Source organism: Asterias rubens, chromosome 2, assembly GCF_902459465.1.
Source record: "Asterias rubens chromosome 2, eAstRub1.3, whole genome shotgun sequence".
Classification (NCBI taxonomy): domain Eukaryota; kingdom Metazoa; phylum Echinodermata; class Asteroidea; order Forcipulatida; family Asteriidae; genus Asterias; species Asterias rubens.
In genome coordinates this window covers 23453651-23478543 of record NC_047063.1, presented here as the reverse complement: position 1 = coordinate 23478543, position 24893 = coordinate 23453651, and the positions used below count along the sequence as shown (strand labels likewise).

The window sequence follows — 24893 nt, the reverse complement described above, 5'->3', positions numbered from 1 at the left end:
TGTTTTGTTTTTGTACAGAATTGTGTCGGTGTTCATTCGACAAACATGAACAACAATAAATAAACAGCTCTTAAAACAGCTCTATTGTGAATTTTTGTTGTTATTTCAAATGAATAGTCATACCATGAACCAATAATGATTAGAATAAAATTATTTTTCTCTGATGCACATAACATCCAGAGAGAGCAAAGAGACACAGAGTAGAAAATTAGATTTAAGGCTTCCTAATTTGCTCGCTATAATCGGAACCTCTTTATGACGAGGGCTAACTGTATTTTATCGATTGATGACCCATTCTGGGCATTCTAGTCTGCCTAGTTTATCTGACTTTCCAGTCTGATTTGTGTCCAGTCAGAAAATTCACCAAAAACTCTCAAACGGCTCTTGTCATATGAACATGTACATGTAGATTCGAATTGGTGCCCCATCACATTTTCCTACATTTAGAGCCAATATTTGTGTATACTTTTTATTATGCAAGTCGCCTGACACATAAGGTCTGAAGGCCACTTCAAGGTGTGGGCTACAATTATTTTTTCCAGAGGCCACTGCCACCTACTAGGGCTGAAACAGGGTTACCCCTTTCACAGTCCATACGAATGTAGGCTTGGGTATCATCAATTGCCGGTAGAGCAAAAAGCAATACCTCCCCAATTTTATGTAGCAAGTGTCACGACCAGGATCCGAACCCACCCTGCTGGTCAAACACCAGTGCTTGAATCCAGTGCTCTTAACCGCTCGGCTAGGACTGCTTTACTCCACTGAACTTATTCAAACTGTTGGCATGATACCTTTAAAAATTTTGAAATGAGGTCAACTTCCATTCTGTTGCAATCTGTGGTGAGGGAAGGCGAGTCGCGTGCAGTAAAACCATTTTGCGGTCGATCGGTGATGATCATGATGTGGATTGAACAGAAGCATGTTTACCACAAGCACATGATGACATCATACTGTGGTTTATTAACAACTAATGAAGTAGTGGGGGGGGGGGGTTTCCATCTTAATTGTCTGTTTCATGGGAATGCTACTCCTACTTAAAGACAGTGGACACTATTGGTAATTACTCAAAATAATTATTGGCATAAAACCTTATGTAATGGGGAGAATGGGGAGAGGTTGATAGTATAAAACATTGTGAGAAACGGCTCTCTCTGAAGTGCCATAGTTTTCGAGAAAGAAGTAATTTTCCACGAATTTGATTTCGAGACCTCAAGTTTAGAACTTGAGGTCTCAAAATCAACCATCTAAACGCACACAACTTCCTGTTGCAAGGGTTATTTTTCTTTCATTATTATCTCGCAAGTTCGATGACCAATTGAGCTCAAATTTTCACAGGTTTGTTATTTTATGCATATGTTGAGATACACCAACTGTGAAGACTAGTCTTTGACAATTACCAATAGTGTCCACTGCCTTTAGGTCTGATTTCTGATTATTTATGCCCAATTTTTTTTAGGATCAAATAGCCTGAAAAATCCATTAAAGCCATTATACACTTTCGGGGTGGGGGGGGGGTTAAAACAGAGAACTTGTCCTCAGCTGTTGGACTTGGTACTACGGGATTAGACTACCCAGTACGTAGACCAATTAATAGCCCAAGTACTCCTATTTGCATACTACTGGGCCTCCCGCGTACTTGGCAGAACTGAAAAATATAAACATAAACGGTTTCATAACTATTTTCTAATCTCAATTGTTGATGAGCTGGCCCTTTTACTAAAAAAGAAAAGCAGTTTTGCAAGTTCCGGTTGCATTTCTCCAAAACTGTTCCTCATAAGAGGCCTTGTACAAAGTTTTTGAACAGGAAGTGGAGGTCAAAGATCATGCAGACTTCCTGTTGAGATAATTTCCTCTTAGAAAGTCAAGTTTCAATTATGTGCTCAAAATTCAAACTGTGACTTTATGTGTTGTGTAACGCATGTAAAAGACCCAGGGGTGGATTTCACAAAGAGTTGGGTTGGGACTAGTCCCAACTCTTTGTGAAATCCACCCCCTGGGCATTTATCGAACAGAGAACAGGTTGCCCCGGTGTTCCTAGCTGTCGCACCTTGTAAAGTTATGAATTCTGAGACCCAGTTATGTTAACTGTAGCACCCTATAAGGATTATAGGGTGCTACATAATTTGGTCTCAGAATTCATAAGGATTATAGGGTGCTACATAATTCATAACGTTCAATAACCTCTCTTTCTGTATAAATGTATATACTAAGGGGCTTGAGTACCTTCTTGGTAGATACGTGCGCTATATAAGACTTTGATAATATTACTATCCCTTGACAATCACCAAGACCTCTTTTTCTATGTACTATTTTGTTGTATGTGTTCACTTGTTCTTGTTTCATCTCAAAATGTGTGCATATTTGAATGGATTAACTTTTATTCAAAATCCAAAATCAAATCACATAAAGTAAAATAAGACTGACCATCTTTGGACCATTTTGTGATGGGGATGAAATAATTCTTTACAGACACAAACAATACCTCACCAGAAATACAATCTCATTGTTTACATTCAAGGCAGTGGGCCCATTGGGATTTTCTTGTTCTGTGAAACAACTACCTTCCGGGTATAGATTATTGAATAAACACAAAATAAATGTTCACCATGGTGCATGGGGAAACCCAACCGCAGAGAAATACCACTTCCTAAAATTGTATTATGAGACATTTTTTTATGTGAAATATTTTCCCAAACTATCAAAAGAAAGGAATGTGCTGTGCAATGGCCCAGCAACTAAGAGCGTTTGATTCAAGCTCTGGTGTTTCTGATCAGCAGAGTTTGGGTTCGAGTCTCGGTCAAAGCACTTGTGTCCTTGTGTAAGATAACTTTACCATAGCTATTTTGTACTTCACATGGGACATTAAAGGCAGTGGACACTATTGGTAATTGCTCAAAACAATTATTATCATAAAACCTTTCCTGGTGGCGAGTAATGGGGAGAGGTAAGTATAAAACATTGTGAGAAACGGCTTCCTCTGGAGTGACATAGTTTTCGAGAAAGAAGTAATTTTCCACGAATTTGATTTTGAGACCTCAGATTTAGAATTTGAGGTCTCGAAATCAAGCATCTGAAAGCACACAACTTCGAGTGACCATGGTGCGACAAGGGTGTTTTTTCTTTCATTGTGTGCTGTGCAATGGCCCAGCAACTAAGAGTGTTAGTTATTATCTCGCAACTTCCATGACCAATTGAGTTCAAATTTTCAGAGGTTTGTTATTTTATGCATATGTTGAGATACACCAAGTGAGAAGACTGGTCTTTGACATTTACCAATAGTGTCCAGTGTCTTTAAGCTGTTGGTCCTGTGTACTAGGATTGGTTTGGTAAAAGAACCCATAATAATAAAAATAATAATAATACAAGAAAACTAATGACCATGCATGGCATGCTACACCCGCGGTCAAATGTTAGTAGACTCTATCTTCCGAGGTCAGAGGGCGGAAGGGGGTTGCTTAGCGTGGCGGACAGTGTTAACATCGAGCGCAGAAGCTTGCATTGTCATGTCAGAAGGACCGAGGAGAGCTTGTTGAAAGTTGCACAAAGGTACACGAGGGCAGACGAAGTTGGGCCGAAGGAGTACAAGAGGGAAAGGAAGGAGGAAAGACATCAAGATTGGAGGAACAAACCACTTCATGGCCGGTTCTTGAGGTGTACTGAGGAAGTGGCCAGCAGCAAGTCATGGAATTGGTTAAAGAGTGGAGAACTAAAGAAGGAAACAGAGGGCTTGATTACTGCGGCGCAAGACCAGTCTCTAAGGACAAATGTAATGAAGGCAAGGATAGAGAAAGCAAACGTCTCTCCTATGTGTAGAATGTGCAATAAAGCAGAGGAGACTGTATTTCATATTGTTAGCGAATGCAGTAAGATGGCCCAGACGGAGTACAAAGGAAGACATGACAAGCTGGCCAAGGTGATTCACTGGGATCTGTGTAAGAAGTATGGTGTCAAAGTGCTTGCGAAATGGTACAACCATGTTCCGGAGAAAGTTGTAGAGACCGACCAGGTCAAGATCCTATGGGACTTTAACATTCAGACCGATCATGTTATACAACATAGGCGTCCGGATGTTGTGCTATTAGATAAGACGAAGAAGATGTGTCATCTCATTGACATAGCGGTGCCAGGTGATACAAGGGTAGCTTCGAAGGAGATGGAAAAGATCGAGAAGTACCAGGACCTGGCCAGGGAACTTCGTAAGATTTGGCAGGTAAAGGTAAAAGTAGTCCCCGTGGTGGTTGGAGCACTTGGCACCATTCCCAAAGCACTGGGGAAACATCTAGATGAAATAGGGACAAATGTGAGGGTAGATCTGTTACAGAAGGCAGCGCTTTTGGGAACAGCGAGGATCCTGAGAAAGACCCTTGAGATCTAAGGCTACGGGACGTAGCCCGACTCGAGGAGTTACCGGCACAAAGGAAAATGAGATCTTTCTTTTGCATGCTGTGATAAAATGAAATAATAATAATAATAATAATAATAATAATAATAATAGTAATTAAGAATAATATCAGTCTTATATATCGCACATATCTACCAAACAAGGTACTCAAGGCAATGAGTATATACAACCTTCAGAAAGATAGATTATTGCAATGATGAATTATGAGACCCCAATTATGTAGCACCTTATAAAGGTTTACAAGGCATACAGAAGCCACAGCCAGGAACACCTGGGCGAACCCCTTCTCTTTTTGATAAGTGGACTGGGTTCTTTGACATGCGTTACACAACACATGGGACCAAGAGCTTTACATCCCATCCGAAGGACATAAGAAGCAATGGTCAAGTGTCTTGCTTCAAAACACAAGTGTCTTGGCTGGGGATTCGAACCAAGACTCTGCTGATCAGAAACGCCAGAGTTTGAATTCGGGGTCTTAACCGCTCAGCCACGACACTTTCACTTCCATAATACTTATCATGGAAAAGTAGGGATTAAACTAGACTTGATGACAAGTCGTTAGGCGCTGCCTATTTGTCTGCCGTTCATGCAACAGTCACAGTGCGATTATACACATGCAACCGTCGTAGGTAGCGCGTGGCAGCTCTGGTAATAACGACCGACTCACACACACATACTGGGATTGAGGGTGTGTGTACCCTCTCCGTAACTGCACCGCGCTCCAACTGCACTGCGCTTAACAATTGCTGTCTTGCCTTCAAGACTAGGATTAACCCTGGTGCTACTGATTCCCATAGCTAGCACCCTTGTCTACAGCTTTCCCCAGGCTTGCGAGATACAGTGCTTAGGTTCACTTATGAGGCATCCTTGTTTTGTTGCTAGAAATATATAATAATAGCACACAACTTGTAAATCAGTTAGAATATACATCTTTTTATTTCTCATGAAGTACTAATTGATTGTAGAAATTCGTTGTAGAAATGATACCGAGTCTGGAAGAGTGTCTTCCATTACAAGAAGTAATCTGCTCCAGATTCCGTGGAGATTTTAATAGTTTAAAATAATTTGTAAGTAATTTTGCTCCGAATAAGGGTTTAAGTTTAAGCCACTCTTGGTATTAAGCTATAAGAAGAAAACATTTACTGCAAAAATGAAATAAATTAAGAACCCCCAACCCCCCCCCCCCCAAAAAAAAAATCAGAACCCCCCCCCCCAAAAAAAAAAAAACAAACAAACAAACAACAACAACCCCAAAAAAAAGCAAAACAAAAAAGCAAAAACAACAAAACAAAAAAGCAAAAACAACAAAACAAAACAAACAAACAAACGAACAAACAAACAAACAAACAAACAAACAAACAAAACAAACACTCAAACAAACAAACAAACGAACGACGAACAAACAAACAAACAAAACATCCCAACTTTAACTGACTTATTTAAAATAATCATAAAGCTATTAATAATTTACAGAATATGTAATCAAAGCCACCAAACAAATCAAACAACAATCATAAAAACAATAAGTTTGCCTAAATCAAGTAGTTCATTTAAAACATCAAAACACAAAATAGCCACTGCTTTTGTTACATGTGGATATCAACTTCTCAAATATCCACCGATTTTTTAACAGGCCATATCCACCACTCAAATCAGTGGATGTCCTCCACTCAAATATCAACTGATTTCATAGGATGTCAGTGCATGTACACCAGTCACTGATTTCACACCTGCAACCTATACATGTATCCAAATTGGGAGATTGCTTGTAGTACTGATCCAGATAACAAGTGGATATCGACCACTCAAATATCGGTGGCATGGCACATGGCTTGTGCGTAAAGCGCTCGCCTCTCACCAAGGTGACCCTGGTTCGATAACCCGCTAGGGCCATGTGAGTTGAGTTGTGCGTTGGTTCTCTGCTGCGTTTGCCACAAGGATTTTCCAGACCATCTGGTTTTCCTCCCTCAGGAAAAATCAAACACTTTCGATCTCTGGCTGTGCTCCCTGGTCATAATGGGTTGATGTGGCTGGCTGCCAAAGGCGCCCTTGCATGCCTGCTTCTCTAACACGATTTAGCTGCGTCCTTTGCAATTTAGTTCTTAGCTGCGCTAAAGATGATTAGCCTCCCATATTATTATTATAATATTCACCGATTTGTGAGTATCAGTGGATATCCACCAGTCAATCTCAAAGACCGATACCTCCATCGATCCACAACGTATTCTTAAGTGAGTGATTTACTCATAATTGGCTTATGAGGGTAAGTATTGACCTTCTTGTTTCTCACAACAACAGCAGATATCTACAATATTATGATACAGTAAATTAATATACAGGCAAATTAAAACGTAGATTTCTTAAATTCTTTTCATAAAACATTTATATCAATAAAGTAGGTAGGTAATAATTACATGTAGCACATTAATCAATCAAAACTTCAACGATTTTCAGCAACCGAATAAAACATATTTTTGTGAAAAATTCAATCTAGTGGATATTCACAGGCAGGTATGCCTTTATAAGGCAATTTATCTGTATGTAGTTATACCCCAAAGTTACTAATTTCAGTTTTTAAGACACAAACTTATACTTCATATAACACCTTGAGACTTCACAATCATAATAAATGTGAAAACCAAGTCCAGCGGTGCACCAAACTAAGTCTGTAATTACACGCAGGCCAGGTGCCCCTTCAAAGGTTGCCCCTTGACTTTAAGATTTTCCAAAACTTTGCAAAAGGAAAATGGCCTTGCCCTTTCAAAGATGAAATTCTACGCGGTCTGCCCAACATGTCAAAGTCATCACGCCACCATTGGAGGTAAAACCACAACGGAGACACGCAACTAGGCTCGGGCAGGGCACAGGTTTAGAAGTTTTTGTTTGTTTAGACGATCTTTCTTACAAGAAAACTCGGCAAACTCCCGTAAGGGAGTTACAAAAACCAAGCTGGTAACATCCAATCTCTCTCATAATTGGTTTACTGTCTAAGATTATGAATAGCACAAACCAAGATGTTGTGACTCAGTATTAAACTAGACGACAATACTTGTAGAGTGTCATGGCCGAGTGGTTAAGAGCATCGAATTCAAGTTCTGCTGCAGAATCCCGGTCGTGACACTTGTGTCCTTGAGCAAGATACTTTACTATAAATGTTTCTCTTCACCCAGGGGTATACATGTAAATGGGTACCTGCGAGGGTAGAGGTTGATATTGTGAATGAAAAAGCCTTTAGAGCGATATAAACTGTTGCCCAGGTTCTATACTCCTAAGGGAGCTGAGAAACATTAAAAGGGATGTTAATGGCCCTATGACCAGGGCACTAATGTAAAGCGCATTGACACGGTTATTGTGAAATGCGCTGTATAAGAATTGGTTATTATTATTAATTTACTTATTCAAGTCGTTGTGAAATCAGTGGTTAGCTTGGTGGGATTCGTAGCCATGACCTTGTAGATGGAAGTCCTGCAATCTAACCACTGGACCACATTCGAACCATTGTTGATGAGATTGATTGGTTATACCATGGAGGAAGAAAATCATTATTCTAGTCATTGTGAAAACAGCTGTACGCTTGGTATGACCCTGTGATTGCAGTTTAACCACTGGGACCACATCGACCCCAAAAATGGGCAAATGGGTGACCTCCATTGACCTCAAGCCAAGGGCGCCCCACTCCAATGACGTTCGGAGCATCAAGTCTAGTGAAATGTTTCTGACATAAACCCTCAAAGGAAAATGAGTATCTACAAATTCCTTGAATAACTTTCTGTTGTTTTTACTTACAACAGGATCAACCGATTTGACAAGTTGGTCAAATGGTGAGTTTAATATAAAAATTAGACTAAACCCCCATCCCCCCACCCCTCTGCAACAACCCAAATGCTGATACCTGTCATAACTCATTCAACTATCTCCCATTTCTCATATAACATGGTTGATATGTCCATTCGTCCCATTGTGTGACATGTTAGATGGTTGATCAACGACTCCAGGGTTGAGTTGGCAAAGCGCCCCCAATCCAGCAGGAGGGCGTTACAGGGATCATAGTCACTCTGCCGTCGGTTTGCAAATCCCTGCACATCAGAATAGGTATAGCCAAGCACACCTGCGCAGCAAAGTAAAGAGGGGATGTTTTGGGTTTTGATGTTTTGAAGTTCAGGTCATGTTTTTGAAAAGAAATTTGGCTTGCATCTGATATTAGAGAGGTTCGCAAGCGTGCGGATACAGATACAGATATGACAAATGTTACCGTTCACGTCATCCCCATGTTGAATTTTGTTTCGCAAGTCATAGGTATGTTTCACTTGAGTGCGCTCGCATTCATCATGAGTGACCGATAGAGACCCCGTGTTTCGTACACTGCACTATTCTCATCGTTTTGCTTGCAAATGACAAACAATTTTCTATCTATATCAAGCACGATATACCAGTTAAAGCTATTCCGTAGGAAATGTTTTTGATCTGGGACAAAAAGACAAGTAAAAGTCTGCAAAACGATATCCATTTTTCTACAACGTGTATGAGCTCCCATATCCATTTCTAACATGTGTTCAAAATATGATAGTTGCAGATACGCCTCAAGTGAACACACAAAGTGTCGTCAGATCGGTATCTGTATCCATGAACATGCGAAACCTCTCTCATAATTTTTCTTGCCTTGCACTTTCTCAACAAAGACTTCCACTTTTTAAACATTTATCTTTCACTTATTTACAAACAACAAAACAACATCGGACATTACATGAGCGTGCAGAGATATTGTTTGAGGGCAGATTCCAAAATCTAATTTTGTACTATTATTATTGTTGTATTTTTAAACACAGCGGGCTGAATTATGTTTAAATAACAACAAGAGATACATTGAAAAGATGGAAATATTATAAATTAATTTTATTAAATTATATATACATGATCCAAGCCTTTACAAGAAGGCGAATGAGTATAAATAAAACATTAAAGGCAGTGGACACTATTGGTAATTACTCAAAACAATTATTAGCATAAAAACTTACTTTGAAACGAGTAATGGGGAGAGGTTGGTAGTTTAAAACGTTGTGAGAAACGGCTCCCTCTAAAGTAATGTAGTTTTTCCCAGAAAGGAGAAATTTTCCACGAATTTGATTTCGTGACCTCAGATTTAGAATTTGAGGTTTCGCAATCAAGCATCTACAAGCACACAACTTCGTGTGACAAGGGTGTTTTTTCATTCATAATTATCTCGCAACTTCGACGACCAAGAGCAACTGACCACAAATTTTCACAGGTTTATTATTTTGTGCATATGTTAAGATACACCAAGTGAGAAGACTGGTCTTAGACAATTACCAATAGTGTCCAGTATCTTTAAATAAGGGAATCAATGTAAAGAGGTTTTCAACCAGTGGTTTAATCCCAACGAGGCCTGGTTCTTGATAGTTTTACCGAGACTAACTGAAGACGAACGGAAAATTATCAAGAACCATGCCTCCACCGGTTTGAACCACTAGTCAAAAACCGATTCAACACACTTTGATTCCCATTCATAATTACCTTTTCGGTCAAAAATCATCAACACTTTTGGTCAAAAAGTAAAATAAATGCAAAAATTATAATTGTTCAATGATTTTTTTCAACACAACACCCCTCCAGCTACATGTATGAAATGGAAAGGCCCTCCCCCCCTCGGGTAAACAACTCCTTATAAGGGAATGCTTTGCATGTTGCGCGTATCGCGTGATGTGGCAGAACTTGTCGGTCGTACCACGAACAGACCTAACTGACTCAAATCACACATTTTTTGGAATTTTTTTAAAGAACAAATTATTGACAAACTCAATGACAAACTGGTAATTACACTAATTAGTAAGAACAACCCATCGCTAGATTTGCCATTTTGTCTTTTCCCAAAGTGACCTATCTAGATACGTCGCTTTACCAATGGTTAAACTATGCGCTACAGCGCGCGCGATTATGGCGCGCGTGAAAATTTTCGCACCATGAAGTGACCTAACTGGGGAGCGTAGTATTTTCACAAAGTGACCGATCTTGATAGGTCTCTATTACGCATTGGTTTGTACACAGCGCGCTGCAGGCAAAAATGAAATTTTTCATTTTCACAAAGTGACCTATCTGTTGAGGACTTAATTACTAATTAAAATAGTTTGAGGGATGAAAACACATTGATAGTTCTGTATGAGTAAAGTATTCAGCTTTGTTTTCGTCATAAAATAATACAATAAAGTTGATAAGCAGACTCCGAAAGAGCAGTTTGAAAAGTAGTGCAGCTTCAATCGTGATTTTCTCCGAACACGTTTTTTAAAACAGTGAACGAGTTTGATCAGTTCGTGGTACGAACGGCGAACTGTCTTTGCCGTTGCTCTCGACCAAAAGGAATGAAGAAACTGCCTTATAAGCACAGGTGCAAGCTCGTGTGTCACGCCCATGTTTTTAACACTTTTTACTGGTCATACACAAAGGTTTATACACACCCACGTGACGCGCTCTCCACCAAAAGGAATAGCAAGACTGTCTAATGATACAATTTGTTGCAGGGTATAAAGAACAGGAACGTGTTTTAAAAAAAACTTTACAAAAAAACTAAATACACTTTGCATGGATAAAAAATGCCTCAAATTTTGACTACTCCTCACCTGCCAAACCCTGCCAGTTTCTCCTCACCGGAGGAGGGTTGAGTTTGTCACATATCCAGTGGACTATCCTGGGGGGCAGCTGGAAAATGTGGGTCCGTTTGCTTACTAGCACTTTATCAGCATTCCACATAGACGTTGGCATCTACAATAAAGGAACACAACTACACCAAATTATTATATGTTTTTTTTTACCCACACACCATTGTGTGCACTATTCCTGTGGTCAATTTCACAATTAACTTATGACTAGTCTTTTAACTTGGGACCAGTCTTAGAATATTTTAAAGGTTAGTCCTAAGTTAGGCAAACAACTTGTCCCACTCAAGATTAGACTAGTCTTAACATTTTTTTAAATCCACCCAGAACCCTCTCCATAAAGATCAGAAATAACAAACATACATGTATACTGCCTGTGTATTCTGAATAAGGATTTTTTTTCCTGTGCGGACATACCTAACCGCTACAGATATCTCAAAAACGCATTTTGAAATATTTCTAAATGAAATTTGAACAGATTATTTTGATCTGTACACTAATATTAAAACAATGGGAGACTTTCTGGGACGATAGAGGGCAGCAGACTTACCGGGTAAATCCATTGTTCTCAGAATTATGCGCATGTTCAGAACTACGTAAACAATGGAAATTTACCTGGTATGTCTGCTGCCACCTAGCGTTGGAAAGTCTCCTATTGAATGGTTAAAAAAACAAAGGTATACGCTCTTAAATTTTTGCTAAAGAAAAATAACAATAATACTCGGTCCCTTATACAGCGCTTCATCACACTCCTATCAAAGCCCACAGTATTTTTCCTGCAAGGTATGTGGAGCTTTTTTGTGCTTTGAAAACCTTCATTACTTCCTCCCACCATAGGCTTTTCATAAATGCTATTTCCTATTCAGTCAGGACTAAACTGACACAAAAACGAAGGAATCATCACCATTTTTACGAAGCAATGATTAAGCCTAACAGTAAAAGATGCATGATTATTTAAAGAAAATCACATTTGCAACTTAATTTTTTTCAAGAAAACGCCACTGTCAAAAAACCTACAAAATAAAATGTTAAAGGGGTGAACGTAAAAACAACAGTCATGCAGCATAATCAGTTTTTAGCGAGTGTAGTCTTCAGTCAAACAGAACTGGGGGTGGGGGGAGAAAGGGGGGATTACAAATATACATGAGTAAAAAAATAATTAAGGCAAATAATGCAAATGTTATGAGAACATACTAATGATGATTAAAAATAATAAGCCTGCATTTAAACAACAATTTACTAATTAGTAAATTATTCATAAATAAACATGATCGCATTTGCACAGACTGACATTAAAAACTCATTACAAATGAGGGAAAAAATACTACACAGAAATAGACAATAAATAACAGCAGAATTGGTCCTGAAGAAAGACCGCCTAACTTATCTGCCACTCTATAAGTGAGGAAACATTATATACCAAAAATAGACAACAATGAAGAAGAATTGGTTCTTAATTTTAAGAACCAATTCTGATGCTTTAAAGAATCTGTCACTGTGTTGGTAATTACCCAAAATAATTGCTAGCATAATACTTACTTGGTATTGAGCCATGGAGAGCTGTTGCATAATAGTATAAAACATCCGAAGTAACATAGTTTTTGGGCAAAAGGTAGTTTCTCACTAAAATAATAAAAGACTTCAAACCTGAACCCTTTTATTAGGAATTTGAAAGCACACAAAAATGTGCTACTAGGGATTTTTCTCTTTCATTATTCTGTTGCAACTTCAATGACCAATTGAGTACAAAAGAGATTTGTTACTTTATGCAATGTTGGGACACACTAATGTGTTCAGTACCTTCAAGAATGACCCCCAAACCTGCCACTTTATAAATGAAGAAAACAACAACGTATACACAGAAAAAAAAAGAAAGAATAAAAGCAGCATTGTTTTTTAAGAATGCCGCCTACCCTCTCTGCCGCTCTATAAATGAGTTAACATACATGTATACCAAAAATAGCCAACAAAAGTAACAGCAGAATTGGTTCTTAAGAATTACTACTACCGTATCTGCCACTAAACAAACGAGGAAATAATTACACAGAAATAGACAACAAATAACAGCAGAATTGTTTAGAATGACTCCCACATAGTGTACCTTATCTGCCACTCTATAAATGAGGATACACTGAAATAGATAACAAAGTAACAGCAGAATTAGTTAATTAAGAATGAACCGCTTACCCTATCTGCCGCTCTATAAAGCCAACGATTAACCGACGGATACTCATCGACCCGTTCGTCTCCACACCACAGCAGAGTTCCTGCCCGCCCTCCAGCCAAATTTATGACATGAGCTTTCCACGGTAACCACATCCTGGTCTTGCACCGCTCCTGGTAGAGAGGGCAGGGGGGACCAATGGTGATATGGAGATCCGATTGAACGGCTTGTAGCGGGTCAAAGATCTTAGTCAGCAGACGCGGGAGATTCCGATGCTGGTAAGATGCGCTACATCTGCATAGTGGTGCACAAAGACATTGTAATGAGTATACTCATTGTTAATAAGGGAATCAATGCATGGTGAAGAGGTTTTCAACTAGTGGTTCAAACACAACGAGGCCTGCTTCTTGATAATTTTACCGAGACGAACGGAAAATTATCAAGAACCAGGCCTCTGCGGGTTTTAACCGCTAGTTGAAAACCTCTTCACCACACATTGATTCCCATTTATAAATACCTATTCGGTCGAAAAACATTGATCAACACTTTTGGTCAAAAAGTAAAATAAATGCAAACATTTCAATTGTTCAATGATTTCTTTCAACACAACACTCATCCAGCTATGAAATGGTAAGGCCCTCCGCCGCCCTTGGGTAAACATCTCCTTATAAGGGAATGCTGTGCGCGTCAGGCGTATTGCGTGATATGGCACACCTGTCCCGGCCATTGCTCTCGACCAATAGGAATGAAGAAACTGTCTAATAAGCACAGGTGCAAGCTCGCGTGTCCTGCCCATGTTTCAACACTTTTTACTGGTCATAAACAAAGGTTTGTACACACCCAAACTGAGGTAAATGAATTTGGTTTTACCCTTACACAGATTTCTGTGTTAGCACTTAAAGCCATTGGACCCTTTCGGTACAGAAAAAAGAAAAAAAGTTCACAGATTTACACATAATTTTCAGGGTTTACAGAAGGTAATGGTGAAAGACTTAACTCTTGAAATATTAGTCCATGAAATGCTTTACTTTTTGAGAAAACTGTAAAACAATATAAATTCTCGTTAGCAAGAATTACGGATTTATTTTAAACACATGTCATGACACGGCGAAACGCGCGGAAACAAGAGTGGGTTTTCCCGTTATTTTCTCCCGACTCCGATGACCGATTGAGCCTAAATTTTCACAGGTTTGTCGTTTTATATATAAGTTGTGAGACACGAAGTGTGGGACTTGGACAATACTGTTTACCGAAAGTGTATAATGGCTTTAATACCTCTGTACTTTCCATGAGTTCTGTGAAAAAAAGTCACCTAGGCATATTACTCGAGTGGGATTCGAACCCACAACCCTGTGCAATTCTAGAGAAGTGTCTCACCAAAACTAGACCACCCAGATTGCCCGGTAGCTAGAATACTATATTTTAGCTGCAGGTAACGCGGCGATTAAAACTATGCTCTCCACGTATACCTTGCAGGAAATACTGAACGTTATAAATCGCCATGAGCGTAGCCACTATTATTTCAATATTATTTGTTATTTATCATTATGCTGTTGTCACCCTCCCCAGGATTTTGGGGTTTGTTCCAGTTTTGAAAAAAAATAAAATACAATACAATACAACTTGTCTAGCTGGAAAGTCACCTACCTAGCTGAGATATTGATTACACTCTGAACCTCATCGCAATCAATGTCCAACTCGCAGTCGACGCCCAAGCTCAGATGAGCTGATGTGGCACTGTCGATGCTCCACGACCCGTTGGTCTTCACAGCTGTCTTGATCAACTCCACCAACCTAGTCAAGAAGAACCCATCGGGGATGCTGCCTTGGAAGTCCACGCAGAGGTTATACAGCCTGGGGTCGTGGTGGTTATATGCCTGCTTGCCGGGCGTCTTCTTGTCAGTGGGCAGGAAGAACGGTACTACGTAGGAGGTTTCCGACTGGGAATTATTGGAAGGCGATGGCTCCAGGCGATGGATGAGATTCATCTGGAGGAGCGTGGTGAGTATGGTTGGATTCTCCAGGTGGTTGCGGAAGAGGTACTTCAGGAACATCGAGGAAGCCGTTGCCTTCTGTGTAAGGTCGTCCCAATGCTTAATGGCATCATTCAGATGGGGATCCTGCTGCTTAGAGCGGGTGGGGATCGTTGTCAGACGTTTGGTCAAAGTTATCAGATAGTCACGATCCAGCAAAATCATATCGCTGTTGAAAATGCTGTACTCCAGATAATCTGTTGAGAGAAGGGGGGGGGGGTTGGGGGGTTATCAAACGAACCCTTTCAATCAATGAGCTGATCTGATACACGTCAGCGCACCATTTCCCTTGTATAGCAGAGCAAAATGCTACACTAAACGTATCAGTTTCTACTAAATATTAGCATTCAGTTTGCATAGAATAAGTTCAGTGTAATTTGTTTTGTTATACAAAATAGCCGGACGAAATCGTTCCCTGCACAAGTAAAGAAGTATGAGAACTGAAAAAGACGTTGTAAACAGTCTTGTCTTTATGGGGTCTCAACTGCAAGGGGTTTCTACATGTCTCACCACTACATGCTCATGTGTAAAACAAAACGTGCGTGTCATGGCCAAGCGGTTAAGAGCACCCAATTCAAGGTCTGGTGTTTGATCAGCAGAGTGTGGGTTCGAATCCCGGTCGTGACACTTGCTACGTAAAATTTGGGAGGTAGTGCTTTCTGCTCTACCGGCCAGGCTTCGAATTGATGATACCCAAGCCTACATCCGTATGGAGTAGGTGGAAACGGCATCTTGAAAAGAATAATTGTAGCCCACGTTGAAGTGGCCTTCAGGCCTTGTGTGTCTGGCGACTTGCATACATTTTTTTTGTTAATAAATAAAAAAGGACACATCTTAGTTTTTATGCAAAAAAATAGTTAATGGCCTAATGTTTCGACCCTAGCAGAGTCTTTCTCGATGGCTAAATGACAACACAACAAACATGAACAGGTAACAGGTAACTAAGACTCTGCCAGGGTCGAAACTTGAGGCCATTAACTATTTTTTGCATTTATACCATCGGTCCATTTGGTTGGTAAGTTGTTTGCAACAGCTAATTTTATTTTCTCATCTTAGTTTTCAAAACCTTCCAGACTGCTTCAAAACCGCAATTTTTTTTTCTTTCTACATTCCCACAAGGTTCTGTTTGCACGTTTCAGGGAAGACCAGGGGCAGACCAGGGGTATAGCAATCGCAGTGTAAAAAGGCCAGTCATTATTACCTGGGGGCAACCCTGGGGAACAGCGCAGTGTGAAAAGGGCTGTACGTGTAGATATTCAGTCCGACAAAAATCCAACAAAAATCAGAGACTTTTTTATCAGTCCTGGATTAATTTTGCTAAGGCCCCCTTACCTGAGCAGACAATATCTCCATTGTCATGAAGGAAGCGCAGCAAGTGATCAGGATCAAGGTTGCCATCACATACTGTCATGATCCACGCTTTAGGTTGAAAGTGAAGACCGTTCATTCCTTGCTCCTTCAGTCTCTTCCGATGCAGCATGAAACTCCGAGGATAACTCTTGGCGATGAAATCTTGCTGGAAAGCCGATTTTGAGAGATGCTCCCGTAGCTCCCTTACGTGGTACATGGAGCCTTGGGAGTTGATAAGTTCTGTACTCTTGGCGTAGTAGCAGACATCAAGACTGGTGTTATTCCTGGAGTATAAGACGTGGGACTGCCCTGTATCGCTGTTATCCTCTCTGCTGATCTGGCGGCCGAGGTTTCCAAACGGGGACGGGAGATTCTTCAGGTCTCCTCCTCCCTTTACTGTGGCCGTGAACAACGGATAGTCAGTGGCAGCATTGTACTGAAGTTGGTTCTTGTAACCTTGGTAGAACTGGAGGTCTAAACTCTGGCTGATCTCAGCGAGTTGCTCGGCCGGCAGAACGGTGCCTTCGGACGTCATTACAAGATATATTGGGACTCTATTGGTTGCGTAGGTACGGATCTTATTTAGTCTTTGCTGGATGGACGTCAGGACCGCGTGTCTGTTGTTGATGAATGCTCGGCCGCTGAACTGAACAATAAAGATGGAATGGGCAGTAGCAAGGACATGATGGCAATAGGCTGGGAAAGGCGTGTCCTTAAGAGCTATGACCTCCAATTCCACCTCATCCACGGGCTTATTATTTATCCTTTCCTTTTGTTCAACACTCTTTGTATACATTGAAAACAGAGAGTTCTTCTTGCTCACAAATGCTTGATACAAGACACCGACTTCAGTCGTTGAGGGTCGCAGTTGAGTTGCTCCTTGCAGGAGGGACGTTGCTATATGTTCAGCCTCACTACCTGATATCAGTACCCTCATCTCAGGCAATCTGGGCATGAGGGTATTGAGGTTTGTGTGAGCCTCAAGTCTCTTGTCTTTTGCTTGACTCTCGGAATGAGGTGTGCGATTTGCGCACGATGATTTGTGTCTAATGCGAGAGCGCTGACTTTCAGGACTCTGTATCATCAGCGTCACTGGGTCAGATTTATTTGCATCAATGATCGACTTTAGATCAATTTTCTGTGGAGGAAAAGACAAAGTTTTAATATAAATGTATCGGGCTTGAATTGTGGGGAAAAAACCAACAAGACTGCATGTCTTGTAGCTCAAACCCTTTAGTGGACCGGAGAACTCTGACACAAGACCGAAATCAAAACTGTCTACAGTTTCACATTTGAGCTGTTTTTTTTGACAAACACTACGAGAAAGGGAATCTCAAACTTCAAAAGCTCAACGGAATTGAAAGATATTTTGTATATCAGTTTAAATAAAAGTGAGGTGTTATTTTTAAAAAATAAGGGAGGTCCTTGTTATTTGTTATTTTTGGCCACCATGTTTAAGATGGCCGTCATATCGTATTTGAAGATGGTTATATGGTTTTATGAGTAAGTTACGATGTCCTAAAATTTTGTGTGTGTTTCTGTGTCCATTTTGATACATTGTTATTCTTTCCAAAGAGTTATTCTTGCTTTTGCTCCAAAGCATCACGTCCTGGTGCAACGAACTGTGGCATGCAAACGTGAGGGGCAAAACGTTTCAAAGTAACGAGTTTTTCATTATGCCTTGTGATAGCATTTTTTGTCGGCCTCCAATGTACATGTAAGAAAGATTATGAAATTGCTTAATAAAAATGAAGGGTAAATTTGAAGTAGCTATCAATAATATGTCAATTGATTTCAATTATTTTTTATTTATTTTTATTTTTAAATAACAATTAAAAACAAAATCGGTGCGGCTGCCACCATCGAGGCTTTCGGGGACGAGCAATATGTTGTTTATTTTACCAGGCCTTAAAGACCGGACACTTTTGGTAATTGTCAAAGACCAGTTTTCTCACTTGGTGTATCTCAACATATGCATGACTCTGCGTACAGTGGAAATATGCGCTTTATGGTTTATTATTCTCTGCTGATGACATGACTAGTGTCAAATGCCTCCATTGGTTGTGTTAAGGCTAAGGTTGTAAGAATGCTCATTTTTATGGGAAGTTTACGCACACAAACATGCAAATTGCTCACATGTACAATGTACTGTACACGTGAAATGTTTATAATGCTAAAGGAGCACATTGTTTGAAATTTTGCGGATGGAATTAAGAAAATGTGTTCCTTATTCCGAAAAATCTACAGTTTTACAATCTTTGCACATTCAAAGAAAATCTTGGCAAAAAAAGGTTGAGTGTAGTTTACAAAGAAAGGCATGCATACAGTGTATGGCGTGCTGATGATGCATACATGTACAGAAGTAATTCCAAGGACTGCCACATGTACATGTGATTAACCCATGCCATGCACAGGAAACCACAGTATTTCAAGGAAGTTGAACACAAAATTCAAAAAATCCTGGCTGTTATAATAAAGTATTCCAATAGTTTATGTTTTAATTTGACACAACATCCCAATGATGTCCTGACTTTTCAATTTTGCTTAACTCCAGGGAAAACTTGTTGTCTAAAAAGTGACAAAACATTTAAGGCATGTTAACAAAAACTCAAAAAGAAATATTTTTGTTGTTGTTGCTTAGTTGTTCACTAACCCCAACTAGCCATAAGAGTCTATATTTTTGGGGCCAAAGTAAAGGGTGAAAGGGAAGGTACACGTTTGGTAATTACTCAAAACAAATATTAACTTAAAAACTGGCTTGGTAATGAGCATTGGACTTGGAGAGCTGTTGATAGTATAAAACATTGTGGAAAACGACTCCCTCTGAAGTAATGTAGTTTTTGAGAAAGAGGTAATTTCTCACTAAAGTAATAAAAGACTTCTAGCTAAAAGTCTTTTTGATTCTTATATGAAAGCACACAAATTCGTCGAACAAGGGTGTTTTTTCTTTCATCATTTTCTCGCAACTTCGATGACGAATTGAGCCCAAATTTTTACAGGCTTGTTATATTATGGTTATAGGTGGATACACCAAGTGAGAAGACTGGTCTTTGACAATAACCAAACGTGTACCTTCCCTTTAAAGGCACTGGACACCTTCGGTACTTGTCAAATACCAGCCTTCTCACTTGGTGTTTCTCGACATATGCATAACATAACGAACCTGTGAAAAATTGAACTCAATTGGTTGTTGAGAAATAATTGAATAATGGAAAGAAAAAAAAAAACATTGCCGCACAAGTGTGCTTTCAGATACTTGATTTCGAGACCTCAGCTGCTGAGGTCTTAAAATCCACTAAAATATTTTAGTGTAAAGTTACTTCTTTCTCGAAAACTACGTTACTTCAGAGGGAGCCATTTCTCACAATGCTTTATACTATCAACAGCTCTCCATTGCTTGTTACCGAGTAAGTTTTTATACTAACAATTGCTTCGAGTAATTACCAATAGTGTCCACTTCCTTAACGAGGGACTGGTGGTTTAAGGACATTACAATGAGGATCTCAAACTCATCCGATATAAAAATAAAACACCAGGGAATGGAGTTCTTAAAGTAAGGGTATACTTTTAGTATTTTGTAAAAGACTGGTATTTTCACTTGGTGTATCCCAACATGTATGCATAATTTAAACAAACCTGTGTAAATTCAACCTTTGTTGCACAGAAATGTGTGCTTTCACTATGCCTCCCTGAAGCCTTTCTCCGATTAAAATTTGGGGTGAAAAATTACCCCTTTCTCTAGAAGTACATCACTTCAAAGGGAAATGTTTCTAACAATATTTTATAATACCAACAACTCTCCTGTGCTCTTTACTGAGTTTAGTGTTCATGGTCATAAGTTTGTTCAAGAGCTGGCCAAGATTACCCGCCCTTTGTTCACACTGGTGAAGCCATTAAAATCTATGCACCCACTTGATGCCCGGTCACACGAGCCTCGATATAACTCGAGCGAAAACGAGAATGTTAAAAATGCACGCCCTCAATTGGTCGAATAAGCGTGGGGGTATTCTGTATGGAGCAATTCTACCAACAGATTGCACTCTCTCTGCGTCGTTTTGTTATCGTTTCCGTTATCGATGCAGTGTGACTCGGCCTTTACACCGCTTTACTATTTCCAAAAAGTATGTTTTAAAAAAGCGCATGACTTAAGCCTATTTCTTTTGGTGAACACAATTCCACATAGTCTAAACCAGAATGTAAAAATTTCTCCTCCTTGAACGACGGGAGAAGATAAAGTTATCCTGCCCACCTGTGAAATCTGTATTGGCTGCCCATTTGCTGATAAGATGCAATCGCCGATGCTGATTCGTCCTTCGGAAGGTCTTTCATCATCCACTCTAATCACCATTGTATACCATGGGTTAGCGTTCGTCTTTCCCTGTGTGAATGCAAAAAAAAGAAGAAGAAAAAAAAACCTTGACATATCTAATAGGATTTGATAATTGCATGGTGAGGTATCAATATATTTGGTTTGCGGTAACACCATGTGTGTGTCTACAATGTGCTTGCCTGAGGTAGATGTTGTTCTTCAAATAACACTTGACATACGCAAAACAAGATTTTCATTTTATAATATCTATGCTGATCGGAACCCAGGACTCTTAGACAAGCAAACTTAATCGTTGTATTATAAGACAAGAACCCGTCGGAGAGATTTACAAATATCAGAATATGAAAACTAGGTATGAACACAATGTGGGCTATGTTCATTTCCCTGTGGTGATTGCTTTATTACTTCTTTCAAGACAGTTTAAAGGTACAAGGAGTTTTTGAAAGAGCCAAGCAAATCAGGAAAATTGCTGAGATTTTACAAGCCTCAGGAAACTACAGCCAGGAACAGAAGCCATAATGTCCACTTCATGTACATGTGGCACTTACAAAAGGCCAAGATTTCACCAAAACTATTTGTCAACTTAGAGGCCGATATTGCCTGGTACCCAAACATGTTTTGCAGCATGAGTACCACTTACAATCAGACGCTTTGGCGAGTTGACAAAAAGGTTCCTGTATATTGCAGGCCTTGAAATAACCCACAGCACGTGACGTGGTGCCCTGTGCTTTTGCTGTGGTGCCCCTTGAAAAGTTCTACTACAAATTTAAATTTTCCCCATAGGAGTGCCCATTGCAAGAGGACAGTTGCTGTGCCCCTTAATCAAGAACGAAATTCAAAGCTTGTATATAATTGTACTTACCCTAACATCTGCGTACTTGAACCCCATTTTCCCTCCAATGCGAGTGATTGTGACTTTTTTAGCCCCTGCCTTCCATTTGATGTTGTCGGGGCATCTCACAGCATGATTTCTCAAATCCTCTACAGATATTTCTTTAGGTTTGTCGTGCATCGTGCATCTATTGCACTGTGACTGTCCAGCACTCGATCTATTTTGTCTTTGATTCGATGATGATGTTGTGTCATTACGTTGCGATGACCTGCTGCTGCTACTGCAGCTGTTGCTGCTGCTGCTGCCCGTAGCGATGCTCTCCAACTCTAGGCTTCTTCCAGGACTGCCGCCGCATGAGAGCAACATGGAATCGTCGCTGCTCTGCGACAGGAGCCGGTGTGGGTGATACACTTCTTGGCCATCCGGTAGTCCCATGACTGTACCAGGCAATAGCGCCACCAAAGCCCAATAGTTCCGCAGAAATAAATTGTGCAGTTGGAATTTAGGTTTATTTAAAAGCAAATGATTAAGCGTCCCTTAAAAAGTGTTCTCCAAGATTGAGGTTTAGAGCAATGCCCTTCAAATAGACATCCCAGATCGGCCAGCTTGGATGAGTCGCCATCTACGCCAAAATCCTCTGGTGATAAAAAAAAAAGGAAAAAATTCATATGAAATTCAGGGTTGGTAAAGCGAATTCCATGTGTTTAAATAGCACACATTACTAAACTGAGGGCGCTGTTAAACTTGAGGTCATTATTATCATAATTTTTTTGTTAAGTTGAAGGTTCATGACATTATATTTCCTACACAGGAACCATACCCGGATACCATTTCACCTTTAAAACAAAGCTCATAAATTCATGACATGCTTCAAAGCAAATCATAAATTCATGACATGCTTCAAAGCAATTGAAACCAACAAAGATCCATCGAGACTCGTTTACAGCGTTTACTTTGGTGAAAGCCTACTTTCAATTTCCTCTTTGAGAACTTCCGGATGAAACTAGGCATATCAAATTGTTCTGTGTTCCGCTCAGATTAAATGTAGACAGAAAAAAATAATAAAATTACATCCAATTTGTACATTGTACATGTATGTATCTTGTACACTTGTTAGGCTCTGTAATTTGGCACGTATTTAATTTGGCTCGGTATTTTGATATCATTATCAACTCCAGTCCAAGAAAGTCTTTTTTAATGAAACATCGTAAAATTAATCAACTTTGGTACCGGAAGTTTGGATACACATGAGATTTGCTTAGGCCACATAAAAAAAATAAGTTGTTGATTGTCCCCGCCCGACCGTTCAAAACCCTCGGACCCAATTTCTTTGTTTCTATTTTTTCCATGTCTGGATATCTCTTTATACTTTTACTGCCTAGATTTTTCTGCTGATAATTTTTTCAAAATGTACAGGTTTGAAACAATGTTTAAAGAAGGTTTTTATTCATGTTGGCAAAGCAAGAACAATTCTTCAAATATTAACTTGGGCTTCACTCTGCTTTGTTGTTTCAAAAAGTTTACAGAAAATATCATATATAAAAAAACTCCCTCCCTCCCCATCCGCGTGGGTCTTAGTCTACTACGAGCACTTGTTGCACCGATGACATAGAATCCCACAGACAGGCATGAGAATGGGTGATGATAAAAAAGACAGGAAAAAATTCAGTTGATTGGAAATGTCAATATTCCATTATTTTTGCGTGCAAAGCACACAATACGAGCGCGCAGCGCGAAGTCTCTTACGGCCGGGGTCCAGGGCCCGCTTAAACATGGACTATAACGGATTATTGATATAGCCAATATTACTATTTTTGTACAAGAAATGTAAAATAAGGACTGATATTTTAGTAGTATTCAATAAAACCTTTTCCTTTATACTTACAAGAAATGTAAAATAAGGACTGATATTTTAGTAGTATTCAATAAAACCTTTTCCTTTATGCAAAAAAAACACAAATTCGCGCGGCGTACTCCGACCCAGAAAACTCAGTTTCGGCAAAAGCCGGTGACCCACGAACCATTCATACACAGTGTGTGACGTCACACCACGTACCGAAGCTCTGTACACAGTGTGTCAGGTCGATCGTGTGCGTGCATTTTACATGTACATTGAATGTGGAATAACATCGGACACTATAGGCTGCATTTTTTTGACACAAAAAACAGCGAAAATGTCCGATGGCAGCGGGTCTTGGGAAAACCACAGTATAGATGAGGAAAAGGCATTTCAGGGAGGCACTTAAGAGGAAAGTGAGGGCTCTAGCGATAAGGGGATCTCACCGGACGAGAGAGAAGCCGAAGACGTGTTAGGAGTACATGTAGTTAACCAGCCCGGAGACGATGATCGTCAGGCCGAAGACAATGAGCCAAACCCTGATGATCGACGGCTAAAGACAGACTGGTAAGGCCACAAAACGTTTCATGAATTATACTGAATGATGCTTCGTTTGATCAGTTTATTTCTGCTCCCAAAAATAGTTGAAGGCTATCCTTGACTAAATTAAAACATGAACGAACATGATGGACCAGGTTTATTGTTTACCTACATTCACGTTATAATACATGTACGTGAACAACACATGCACTGACTTAGGCAGTAGAAATGTGAGGGGAGGGGTAATTTTTGTCTTGCGTTTTATACTTGGTTGGCAAAATTCATACATTATCAATTTAAACTGATATTGTAGATTACCTATGTTGTTGTTTTTCTCCACCAAGTAACTGCGTGGTGGTTGACATATTATGTGCATCTACACAAATATCTCATGTACATGTATGTAACTGTTACTTTGGATTATGATTGCCTTCTGGCATGGGTATAGGTTTAAAGCAATTCAGGTACACACATGCAATATTAACACTTCACCATGCAAACCACAAATCTGTTGTTAACAATTTTGTATTAATTCTTTTGTTAATAATTTTGTATGAATTCTTTTGTTAATAATTTTGAATGAATTCTTTTGTTTTGTTTTACAGAAAACACTGCAATGTTGAATATCAGCAAGTGGTGAGCTTAGGACTATCTTGGCCGTTCAACTGCTGCCACTGACATCATGTTTGGTGGCAGCAACACGAAGGACATTTCCAAACCCTAGTGTACAGTACAGT

General features: G+C 39.7%; 1 protein-coding gene across 1 annotated transcript in view; it reads right to left on the bottom strand.

Moving 5' to 3' along the window:
- Positions 1–7764: 7764 nt before the first annotated feature.
- Positions 7765–24893, bottom strand: part of LOC117306875 — a 31274-nt gene continuing 14145 nt past the window's right edge. Inside the window, exons 2-8 of the mRNA XM_033791436.1 lie at positions 21810–22416; positions 20867–20995; positions 16600–17755; positions 14882–15464; positions 13258–13528; positions 11035–11176; positions 7765–8510 (exon numbers count right to left, since the gene is read on the bottom strand). Coding sequence (XP_033647327.1) covers positions 8305–8510; positions 11035–11176; positions 13258–13528; positions 14882–15464; positions 16600–17755; positions 20867–20995; positions 21810–22214 — 2892 coding nt within the window. The 5' untranslated portion in view covers positions 22215–22416 and the 3' untranslated portion in view covers positions 7765–8304. The remainder of the gene's footprint in view (positions 8511–11034; positions 11177–13257; positions 13529–14881; positions 15465–16599; positions 17756–20866; positions 20996–21809; positions 22417–24893) is intronic.